Raw genomic sequence first — 12,281 nt, forward strand, 5'->3', positions numbered from 1 at the left:
TGAAAAAAAAGTGCTTTAAGACCCTTTTTCACACATTTGCAGCCTCCCCAGGGTCATGTGATCAAAATCCGGAGGCTTGGCAACTGACTCGTATTTATGACAGTTGCAGTGCCCTGGGTCACGTGATTCCCCCTTTGAGTCCTCCTGACAAGCAAAGTCAAGGGGAAGCCAGATTCACTTAACAACCATGTTACTAACTTAACTGTAGTGATTCACTTAACAACAGTGGCAAAAAAGGTTGTAAAATGGGGCAAAGCCCACTTAACAAAGGTCTCACTCAGCAACAACAGAAATTTGGGGAATTGTTATAAGTCGAGGACTACCTCCATTGATTTATTTTCCCCAGGGAGCATTCTCCTCTCTCTCCTTCTCTCTCTTTCTCTCTCACACACACTCTCTCCCTCTCTCCTTCTCTCTCTCCCCCTCCCTCCCTCTCCCTCCCTCCCTCTCCCTCCCTCCTTCTCTCTCTCCCTCCCTCCCTCCTTCTCTCTCTCCCTCTCTCACACTCTCCTTCCCTCCTCTCTCCCTCCCTCCCTCTCCTTCTGTCTCTCCCTCCCTCCCTCTCCTCCTCTCTCTTTCTCTCACACTCTCTCCCTCTCCTCTCTCCCTCCCTCCTTCTCTCCCTCTCTCCTTCTCTCTCCCTCCCTCTCTCTCTCCCTCTCACACACCCTCCCTCCTCTCTCCCTCCCTCTCCTTCTGTCTCTCCCTCCCTCCCTCTCCTCCTCTCTCCCTTTCTCTCACACACTCTATCTCCCTCTCTCCTCTCTCTCTCCCTCCCTCCTTCTCTCCCTCCCTCCTTCTCTCTCTCTGTCTCTCTCTCCCTCCCTCCCTCCCTCTCTCTCTCCCTCCCTCTCTCTGTTTGGGGTGCACCCATCTATGGAATCACCCCCCCCCCCAGAAAGGTGGCTATATTGACCCTGGAAGCCCACTGACTCATCTGGGTCAAAGATGGAACTTTCCCCTGCGGCTCGGTTTTTGTTTTTCGTTTTTTAATTGGGGAGCCATCCTGGGGACATCCCTTCCATCCTGGCAGACTCAGGTGCGTGCAAAGCCGCAACCTAAAGTCATCCATTCCCCCTCCTGCTCAGAGTGTCCACCGGTGGTGAGGTCAAAAGAGTCAAAAGGAATTCATCGATGGGATTCAGAAGCCAGCTTTCTTTCAGGAGCATCAAGAAGGTGGGATGGGATAAATCTTCTCCCCAAACAAGCCAAAAACGGAGCAGATGCGAAAGACAGAAATCACGAGACGTTTATTGATTCCAACATTTGGAAGGAAATAATCAGTGGGGTTTTTTTGACTTCATTCTGGGCAAGATTCGTTTAACTTGTACAGAGTTAAAAGAAAAAAAAATCTTATAATTTTACATTTTAAATTGCAGGTGGTATAGTGCGCCTTATTTTCCTTGTGATGCTTCTGATGCGAATAAACAAACAAGTTTGTTTGGGCTGGGGGCTTTTAGGGAAGCACATCATGGTTGGCTTTTCTGTGGCCAACTAAGTAGGCAAAAAGTAGAAAAATCAGGTTCCTACCATCGAGTCACCAAGAGCATGGCAAGATTATCTCTCCGTGTTAAAGACTGAAAAAAAAACGTGATTTTTTTTTATCTCCTTTGGGAAACAACTCCCTTTTCTGCAGAGAAATATGTTTTTAAGAAGAAAATAAGCAGATTCCGCAGCTTAAGCTAAATCCAGAAGGGATCCAATTCTTCCCAGGAGATGCAGGATGAAGGCTGATGCAGAACTCCCACGTGGAGAATTTCAACTGGCCGCTGAGAAGCAGATGGTCAGCACTGGCACTTTGTGGACAAAAGGCTCTATTGAGACCCATCCTGCCCCTGGTCATGCTTTCCCGGCTCTGCCAGGCTGTGCCCGTCACAAAATCTGGGGTTTAGGCCAGGGAGACAGCTGAGAAAAATGCATCGCCTTCTCCTCTTCCCAGCCGAGTGTCCCCAAAGCAGCCGCTATCATGCTGAGGCCGATGACCAGCTCGGGATGCTCACGTCTGTAACAGAGTCCTGGCTATGATCATCTTCATGATTTCATTGGTTCCTACAGACCACAGAGATGAAAACGGAGATGTGTTGGTTAGCAAACTGCAGAATGGCGTGGGTGCAGAAGAGATACCCAAAGGCAAGGAATCCCAACTTAGCATCCTATGAAACTGAGCTGGCCTGTTTGCTGGCTCTTGAATGAATGAATTCATTCATTATCAAAGTATAACATGTATACTTATCAAAGTATAACATGTATACAGTGAGATTGGCTGAGCCTCCCTCCGTGCCCCCTTCCCACAACTCACAGTGACTACAAACCCCTAACTTACTACACCCTGTGAGCTAATTGCACAACACGCCGGCCTCACGGGTCTGTCATGCATAACATTATGTCCCATTCAAGAGCCTGACAACCCATGGATAATAGCTGTTCTTCAGCCTGTTGGTAACGGCTGGCTATGTTTCTGTATCTCCTACCCAATGGTAGGAGAGTAGAGGTACTGTACAGGATGTGAGAGTCATCCCTGAGAATTTTCCTCACTCTACCAAGGCAACGGGCCCTGGCGATGTCATCCAGTGGTGTCAGGAAACAGCCCACGATGTTTTGTGCCCTCTGTAATACCTTCCTGTCCGCGGCTGTCAAGCCAGCATACCAAACCACAATACAGTATGTGAGAACGCTTTCAACAGTAGACTGGTAGAAGAGGGTCATGACAGGCAGTCCTCGCCTTACGACCATATTTCAGACTGAAAAATATGGCCATAGGTTGTAAAGCGGGTCACCATGTGACCGGACCTGCTTTTACAATCCCTTTTTGCAGTGATGGTGAAACCAACCCATTGTTGTAGCAAAAATGTCACAAGTCAGGTTCATGGGAGGATGAGATGCTACAAATAGCTGTCAATGAGTGGCAGTTGCCAAGCACCCAAATTGTGGTCCACAGAGGAGAAGGGAACAATGTTGGAACTTCCAAACATATTCATAAATCTCTTTCCCGGGGGAGGGGGTGATCGGGGGCTCCATTGTAACTTTGACCAGTTGCTAAAAGGATTACCTGGTAATCTAATATAGTATATAAATTATATTAAATGTTCACATTTTCTTCTAAGCTGTTCCTTGCTTGACTGAAACGAAATTCCTAAGTACAGTTGCACAAAACAAAAATAGCAAATTTTTAAGTACAGTAAATTCCTGAATGCAATAATATTTTCTCTGATGTTCACAAACTCTCACATAAGGTGAGATTGTTAAGTGAGAATTGGCAAACATCAGAAAAAATGTTATTGCATTTCAAAATCTATTATACTTAGGAATTTACTATTTTTATTCTTTTGTTCTGTGTGACTCGTCTGTCGGCCTGGCTTTTGCTACTCTGTACAGCAGGGGTCTTCAAACCTGGCCCTTTTATGACTTATGGATTTCAACTCCCAGAATTCCTCAGCCAGACAAGCTGGCTGAGGAATTCTGAGAGTTGAAGTCCACAAGTCATAAAAGGGCCAGGTTTGAAGACCCCTGTTGTACACTCCTGTGTTTGTGTGTGTAACTAGCAGCAGCAGTTTTAAAGCATGTTTTTTCAAGTCACACAAAACAACTGACGTGCCAAGGACTTGATTGGGAATGGAGATCAGCCACACAGTCCAATATATGACTCAGGTTGGTTGCATTTAACTGGACTCGGCGTACATCAGGGAGATCCAGTCAGTGTGCAAGAGTGGCTGTGTTTGTGTCAATCCAACTCACAGCAACTCCGTGTGTCAGTAGCCGGGGCCAAACTCCCAGGAAACGCCCCACAACCTACCTTCCAAAATCTGGTGGACCCTGATGTCTCGCATAAACTGTTGCACAGCGTAATCCTTCAAGTAGCCGTATCCGCCGTGCATCTGCAGAGCTTGATTGCAGATCTACAAGGGAGAGGAGGAAACCCAGAGAAAACTCAAGCGCCAGAAAATCATGGCTTTCCCAAGAAGAGGCACACCAGGGTCTAGAAACTTAAGGGGGGAAAGCACGCGGAGACGGTCAGAACTGACAAGGAAGCTGTGAGAATGTACAGGTGGTCCTCAGCTTAACAACCACACCGGGGACTAGAATTCTCATTGCTATGCAAGGGGCCGGTGAAGTGTGCAGCACCCAATTGTAGGATCTTTTTTTGGCCACAGTTAAGTCAACCACTGCGGTTGTTAAGTGAATCACGAAGTCCTTAAGTGAATCCAGCTTTCCCTAGTAACTTTGCAAGTCAGAGACAACAGTGAAGATGGCAAATGGGGACCACAGGATTCCGGGATGCTGCAAACATGAGTGCCAAGGCACCAACATTTGGTGAAGATGCCGCAATTGTCGTAAGTGTAAGAACTGGTCGCGAACCACCTTTTTCAGTAGTGTTGCAATTTCCAATGGTGGCTAAACAGATCGTCACAAGCCAAAGCCTAGTGGTAACCCCTGAAACTTTTCAATGCGTGCAGCCCAACAGTTCGATGTTGTATATATGTATAACAAGGGAATCTTTTTTCAGATTTTTTTTTCTTTCAGAAATGGGGATCGGATGGCTGTCCAGATCTTCCCGAATCCTATTCTGGATGGACAATTTTCAGGAACTCTGCAGAGTTGTAGTTTACAATGTCCAGGCTGCCGCAGCATTTAAACCCTGGAGTGTGCATTTCTTAATGAATTTAGCCACTAGAGAGCAAGGCTGCTCTCTAGTGGCTAAATGGAGCAATTTGTAGATAATATAGAATGGGTCTGCCACCTTGACAACTTTAAGACTTGTGGACTTCAGCTCCCAGAATTCCTCAGCCAGCTGTGCCCTTGACACAGAATCATACGGTTGGTCAAACAGTTGTCCCTCTATTTTTGAAAACCTATAGTGATGGAGTATCCACAATTCCAAGGGGCAAGCTATTCCATTAAGGCTGTTACATATAAGCTGGGTTGACAAGATCAGAAATGAGGAGGTGATAAGCCGCCTGGGAAAGCCAAGGGAAATCATAAAAACAATTAAAAAACAAAAGTTAGAATATTTTGGACATGTGATGCAACACCCAGAAAAATACGGCATACTCCATTTAATCCTCTAGAGAAAGATTGAAGGCAAACGAGGTCCGGGCAGAAGAAGAACATCATGGCTTCAAAATCTAAGGGACTGGTTTGGACAAAACTCAGCAGGACTTTTTCGTGCGGCTGCTGATAAAAACAGGATCACCAACATCCGATAATGGATATGGCACAAGCAGCAGAAGAAGAAGCTATTCCATTAATTAACTACTCACGATTAATAACAATTAAATATTAATAAAATTAATAACAAATGCCAGTGACTTTTAGGGGACACATTGCATTTCTTTTTCAATGGACACCCTGGGCTCTTTCGGACAGGAGAACCTCAGGTGATCATCCTTGATGGAAAACCTTGCAGTCCAACATGTAGGTTTTATTTCAGGGACAGAGAGGGAGATTACACACACACACACATACACAAAGGGATTTTACTTACTGCAAAGCACTCATCGGTGGCAAAGAGCTTGGCCATGGAACACAAAGCTACCGCATCGTGCCGCTGTTCCTGCAGAGCTCGGGCGGCGTTGCGCACCATCAGACGGGCAGCCACTAACCGGGTTGCCATCTGAGCCAGCTGGAACTGGAGATACTTGACAAGGAGACACAGGAAGCAGGTACATCCCTCACTCATCCCATTAAACCATGGTTAAATGATAGTTTGTTGAGCTGTCTGGGCTCATCCGTTCCCCTAAGCCAGGAACGGTGTATTCCAGCTGATGGCCAGCACAAACCACATCCTAGGCCCAGTTTCCCTGATCTTTTAGGCTTGACGGGGAAAATAAATTGTTGGGAAACGGCTAAGGGCTACTACCACAGCGTGGCTGTCATGGTTGGAATAACTAAGTAAAAAGCACCCATTTTGCACAAGTAAAACTCGGGGATTACTTTGATCTTCTTTGCTGGAGAGATGGGTGCGTTTCCAGGTGGAGTGCTCCAGATATCTTAGGATTTTCAGAAGCTTTGCTGAAAATGCAGCTGATGCTGGATGCTATAAATCAGACGTCTCCCACTTTACAACTTGTGGACTTCAACTCCCAGAGTCCCCCTGGGATCCCACAGCAACGCACCTGATTGGTGGCCAAGAGCTCCCCAAACTGTTTGCGGACGTTAAGATGCTCTCGAGACAGGAGAACCGAAGCGTGGGCAGCTCCCAAGGAACAGGACGCTGGCGAAGAAACCAAACGCAGCCTCTGTGTCAATGCTGCAAATACTGTATATTCTTGCTTTGACAATATGCAAAACTGTCTGGTATTTATTGGGTTAATACTTAGCTTAGAGTGGGGGGGGGAAAGCCCGGGAAAGAAAGAGGAAGTAAACTTTTGACACACACACACTAATTGGATAATGTGACCTGTGACTGCATGAGAAGGGAGGGGTTTAGCAAGAAAAGCTTGATGCCAGCGAAAGGAAATCAGATTCTGGCATCAACCCGTCCATCATGGTGACCGGCAAAATTGTAGCTCTGCAATAAAGACTTTAGGAAACATGCCTGAAAGTTCTTTGAAGTGCTTCATTAGTCGGAACCTGTGACACTCTGAGCCACAGATTCCATCCGACTCTGGTTGATACCCCATCGTATCTTTCTTACCGATATTAATTCTCCCTCCGTTGAGGCCCTGCATGGCAATGTTGAACCCCTGGCCTTCCTCTCCGAGCCGGCTGGACACTGGGACAGCGCAGTCTTCAAAGATGACCGCCCGCGTCGGTTGTGAATTCCAACCCACCTGCAGGAAAACAAAAACCCTTTTGATTGATGCTCCAGGTGGCCCCACCCAAGCCAGGAGATGCGAGAGCCCAGCGGCTCTTACTTTCTTCTCCTTTTTGCCAAAAGTCAAGCCGGGAGCGCCTTTCTCCAGCACCAGGCAAGAGATGCCCTTGGGACCTGCCCCTCCCGTGCGGCACATCACCACGTAGAGGTCAGCATCGCCACCACCGCTAATGAAAGCCTGGGAGAAGACAAGCAGAAGTTGTAAGAGGTGCGTTACTGTGTGGGTTTCTCTGGTGGAGAAACCTCAGAAAGGATCCGGTAGTATCTTTTTCCAGCTAACCCAAACATTCAGGACAGTGAAGACAATCAACCAGTGGAACAGAATTTGCCTCCAGAAATCGTGGGCGCTCCATCACTGGAGATTTTTAGGAAGAGACTAGACATTCACCTGTCTGAGACGGTATAGGTTCTCCTGCTTGAACAGGGGGCTGGAGTAGAAGACCTCCAACCTCTATTCTATTCTATTCTATTCTATTCTATTCTATTCTATTCTATTCTATTCTATTCTATTCTATTCTATTCTATTCTACTCTACTCTATTTCCATCGTCATCCCCATAGATTCTATTCTATTCTATTCTATTCTACTCTATTCTATTCCCATCATCATCCCCATATATTCTATTCTATTCTATTCTATTCTATTCTATTCTATTCTATTCTATTCTATTCTATTCTATTCTATTTTATTCTATTCTATTCTACTCTCCTCTATTCTATTCCCATCGTCATCCCCATATATTCTATTCTATTCTATTCTATTCTATTCTATTCTATTCTATTCTATTCTATTCTATTCTATTCTATTCCATTTTATTCTATTCTGCTCTTAATGTTAATTTTATTGATTATACAGGAAGTCCTCAACTTATGACCACAATTAAGCCCAACATTTACGTTGCTAAGCGAGACAGCTGTTAAGGGAAATTTGCCCCATTTTACAACCTTTCTCGCCACAGTGGCTACGTTACATTAGCAACACCGTTGTTAAGCCAACCTGGCTTCCCCCCCCCCATGACTTTATGACCCGGGGAACGCTGCAACAGCCGTAAATTTGAGTCACCTGGCAAGCGTCTGAATGTAGATCCGGTGACCATTTCACAATAGTCATAATTATGAAAAAGGGTCATGGGTCACTCTTTTTGAACTTCAAATGGCCACTAAACAAGTCAAGGACTACCTGTATTATTAAGAAGCATAAGCTGCAGTTCACAAAAGTTGCTGCCTTTTAATAGATGGGTTAGCTGGAAAAGAGACTTCCAGAATCCATCAGATTTGCTCTTTGGCAGCTGTCATGTCAAGAGAGTGAAAGGGGTACCTTGGAGCCGTTGAGAATATACACGTCGCCGCGTTTCTTGGCCGAAGTTAGCAAAGAAGCCGCATCGCTTCCGCTTCCTAGTGAGGAAGTGATAATTCAGAATATGGGCATCAGGCAAGTCCTGCTCCGATTCCCTTTTCTCTCTCATCAATTCAAAGTTCTCCCTCCCCAAAAGAGATTCCACCACCATCACCCTCCATCTAAAAGCAGAGGGATAATCCTTAGAGTCGAACCCAGATCTTTATGAATGAGCCCTAAAAATCCTGGTGTACCTCCAGAGCATTGCCAACACTGGCCACACGGATTTTCCAAGAGCCAGGAAAGGACAACGTTATCTCACCCGGCTCTGTCAAGCAATAGGAGGCTAATTTTTCCATGCTGCAAAGCGAAGGGCAGAATTTCAGCCGCTGTTCCTCGTTCCCAAAGGTGTCGATCATCCAAGCACACATGCTGCGGCAGAGGGAGAGAAACCAAGCCAGGAGCCTGTGAGTTCTAGTGCTGCCTTAGGCATGAAAGCCGACTGGGTGACTTTGGGACAGTCACCAGGAGACTGTGAGTTCTAGTGCTGCCTTAGGCATGAAAGCTGACTGGGTGACTTTGGGACAGTCACCAGGAGACTGTGAGTTCTAGTCCTGCCTTAGGCATGAAAGCCGGCTGGGTGACTTTGGGACAGTCACCAGGAGACTGTGAGTTCTAGTGTTGCCTTAGGCATGAAAGCCGGCTGGGTGACTTTGGGTCTATCACCAGGAGCCTGTGAATTCTAGTGTTGCCTTAGGCATGAAAGCCGGCTGGGTGACTTTGGGTCTATCACCAGGAGACTGTGAGTTCTAGTGCTGCCTTAGGCATGAAAGCCGGCTGGGTGACTTTGGGTCTATCACCAGGAGACTGTGAGTTCTAGTGCTGCCTTAGGCATGAAAGCTGACTGGGTGACATTGGGCCAATCACCAGGAGCCTGTGAGTTCTAGTGCTGCCTTAGGCATGAAAGCCGACTGGGTGACTTTGGGTCTATCACCAGGAGCCTGTGAATTCTAGTGTTGCCTTAGGCATGAAAGCCGGCTGGGTGACTTTGGGTCTATCACCAGGAGACTGTGAGTTCTAGTGCTGCCTTAGGCATGAAAGCCGACTGGGTGACATTGGGCCAATCACCAGGAGCCTGTGAGTTCTAGTGCTGCCTTAGGCATCAAAGAAGACTGGGTGACTTTGGGCCAGTCCCTTTATCTCAGTCCAGGGTAGTTGTAGTGAGGGAAATAGGAAAAGAAAGGAGTATTAGATAAATTCACTACCTTGAATAACTTATAAAGTCATAAAGGCAGTCTAAAAAATCTAATACATAAATAAAATAAAAACAGATTATAAATGTAGATACCCCCGCCCTCAACCTTCAGCTGGACAAACCTCCAGGCTACTGGACCCACCCAGAAGGCCCCAGTGTGGAGACTGAAGCCACAGCACAAACTCACTTGTGAATGCTGAGGTAAGCCGTGGTGCTGACGCAGCCGGTCGACAGAGCCTCAAAGATGATGGAGGTGTCAAGCCGAGAGAGTCCAGACCCCCCCACATCTGGCTTCACGTAGATGCCCCCAAAGCCCAGCTGAGCCGCTTTCCGGAGTGTTTCCACCGGGAATATTTCCTGTCAAGGCCAAAGACGAGAGGGGAATGGGGTCGTGTCCACTGAAAGAACTTTCTCAGCTCGTTTCCAGGGCTTTTGCAACCTGATGTGTGCTTCCCCAAAGCATCACGGAATAAATATTTGAATTGAAATTGTGAATTGGAACAGTTTCCCAGCCACTTTCATCCCATGGAAGGAAAGCCTCTATAAAAACAGAAGGATTTCTGGGATTGCAGAGATGTAAAAAAAGAGCAATATTTAAAGCATAAAACATTTTCTCCCTTTCCACTTTTTTTCAGATTCTTAGTGCTGCATTAGCCCAGTTTTTTGGGCCACTTTAAGCAGGATACACTTCAACTCCCAGAATTCCCCAGCCAGCGGGGGAATTCTGGGAGTTGAAGTCCACCCATCTTAAAGTGGCCAAGGTTGAGAAACATTGTATTAGCCTAAAGGAATTTGCCTTCCACCTAGTAAGAAAATGTATTGACTGAACTTACATCAGCCTTGTTTAACTAGATTTGCAACACCTATTGCAATCTGGTTGACCTCGACTGATCTTGAATTTTTTTTAGCATTGATGGACCTGGTTTATGCTTGGAAAGGAGACCATTAAGAAATCCCCATCAAAAACATCCCCCAAGGCACCAAAAATCAGCATGCATCTTTTTTACCAAGAAAGTAACACAGTTGTTTGTGTCCTTACAACCTGTAGGACATTTTTCCATGACTTATTCCAGGCAAGCCATGGGTAGTATCAGCAGACCCAGAAGAGGCTGTTCAAGACAAGCAGTAATTCTCCAATATTTATTTATGATCTATTTTTCAGTTCTCACTGCTGCTAACCCGTGATTTAGCTGAGAACTCTTTTCACCCAAAGCAAAGTGTTCCTTTTTTTAACAAACTAGCTCAAGAAAAGAATTTCTGGTTGGTTAACCGTCAATCTTGGCAGAGGTGGCAGGGACTCAAATTGTGCAATCCTCAGCTTTTTCTAAGGAGTCTGAAATCTCACCTGTTCGTCCCACTCAGCCATGTGTGGGGCCATCTCCTTGGCAGCAAAGTCAAAAGCCACTTTTTGAAACTCTTGCTGTTCTTCCGTCAGACCCATAGCAGCTGGGGAGGCCCGGAGAGAATCAGTTCATAAAAGCGGAAAGCAGGAAGGAAAATAGGGGATGGGGGAGAAGAGAAACCCCAACTCTGAGAATTGAGGAAACCTCTTGGCTGAGAAGCAAAACATTTTCAAAGAAAACACCAAGAAAGTCCAGTTGCCTTTTGGGAAAAAAGCTCTTTGGGGACAACCATGACTTGGATGATTGGGAATCTCCATAGATAACCCCAAACTCCTTTTTGTTTCTTCACTCCCATCCCTCCCTCCCTTTCTTCCCTTCCTCCCTCCCTCCTTTTTTTCCTTCCTTCCTTCCTTCCTTCCTTCCTTCCTTCCTTCCTTCCTTCCTTCCTTCCTTCCTTCCTTCCTTCCTTCCTTCCCTCCCTCCCTCCCTCCCTTTCCCAAAGGGGAGTTATTTTGAGCTTTTTTCTCACACTTCTCCCTTTTTAAAAAAGTAATCTTTTGTGCATTAACATTTCACCCCAACCTTCCCCAAATCCAGCTCTCTATCCTTTACAATAAAACCTTGCCTTGGGGACCAGATCTGAAGGTCCCTCTGCAGTGTTTCTCAACCTTGACCATTTTAAGGCATGTGGACTTCAACTCCCAGAATTCCACAGCCAGCAATGCTGGCTGTGGAATTCTGGGAGTTGAAGTCCACATGCCTTAAAATGGTCAAGGTTGAGAAACACTGCCTGGAAGAAGAAGGACATCAGAGTTAACATTCCCACTTTGAGCCGAAATTCCACAGGTGAAGCCTTATCCGTCCCAAGAATGGCTTGACCACCCCCTCCTGGCTACCTTTCCCCAAAGGTTTCCAGCAGGCAGAAGCGCCTGAAAGAGCCACAGGGCTCTTTCCCACCAAGGTTGCACCCCCCCCCCATCCCTGGGCTAACAGCTGCCAAGCTTCGGAGCCTCCCTCCCACAGCCCAACCAACCACCCTTCCCCAACCTGACGCCCTCCAACGGTGGGGCTACCAACGCCACCAGGGCAGTCTACGGATGATGGGGACTGTAGTCCAACTCAACCGGGGGGAGGGGGGACGCAGGGGCTCAGGGTTCGGGAAAAGGCTGCAGCGGGGCGCTCCCAGCCAGTGGCAAGCCCGACCTGTTGGATTTCCGTCCGCAGCACCAGGCAAGCCAAAGTTGGCACGGTTCTTTCAAAGGCAAGGAAGGTCGAGAGGGGGCTCCTTTCTGCCCTGCCCACCCCCTCCACCCCATCTTTCCCCCCGGGAGCCTTACGGTCGATGCAGGAGGCGACCCCCCTGCGCCCCCAGCCTGGCCCGGGCGCAGCGCCCCGCAGCCGGAGCCCCAGCCTCCAACAGCCCCTCCAAGCCATGGCAAGCGGCTCCGCTAGCCTCCAGCTGAGGCACGGGCGGCCGCGTGGCCTTCTGGGCGTCGAAGTCCGCGCCCCTCCCGCCCGCACTCCATGCCCTATC

The 12,281-nt window shown here is 47.3% G+C and overlaps 1 protein-coding gene across 2 annotated transcripts; it reads right to left on the reverse strand.

The window, feature by feature from the left end:
• Window positions 1-1,227: 1,227 nt before the first annotated feature.
• Window positions 1,228-12,242, reverse strand: ACAD8 (acyl-CoA dehydrogenase family member 8). 2 transcript variants are annotated; one of them, XM_039358377.1, is made up of 11 exons: window positions 12,085-12,242; window positions 10,750-10,850; window positions 9,592-9,761; window positions 8,472-8,581; window positions 8,132-8,208; window positions 6,855-6,992; window positions 6,635-6,770; window positions 6,114-6,211; window positions 5,483-5,635; window positions 3,794-3,896; window positions 1,228-2,049 (listed from the first exon to the last, which is right to left on the reverse strand). In XM_039358377.1, the coding sequence occupies exons 1-11, from the start codon at window positions 12,179-12,181 to the stop codon at window positions 1,997-1,999; spliced, it is 1,236 nt and encodes a 411-aa protein (XP_039214311.1). In that variant the 5' UTR covers window positions 12,182-12,242; the 3' UTR covers window positions 1,228-1,996. The 2 variants fall into 2 exon arrangements, with proteins under 2 accessions (XP_039214311.1, XP_039214313.1); XM_039358379.1 differs by lacking the exon at window positions 12,085-12,242 and adding an exon at window positions 11,951-12,074.
• Window positions 12,243-12,281: the final 39 nt, after the last annotated feature.

This window comes from Crotalus tigris, unplaced genomic scaffold (genome assembly GCF_016545835.1).
Source record: "Crotalus tigris isolate CLP2741 ecotype Arizona unplaced genomic scaffold, ASM1654583v1 scf7180000019014.348434, whole genome shotgun sequence".
NCBI classification, from domain to species: Eukaryota; Metazoa; Chordata; class Lepidosauria; order Squamata; family Viperidae; genus Crotalus; species Crotalus tigris.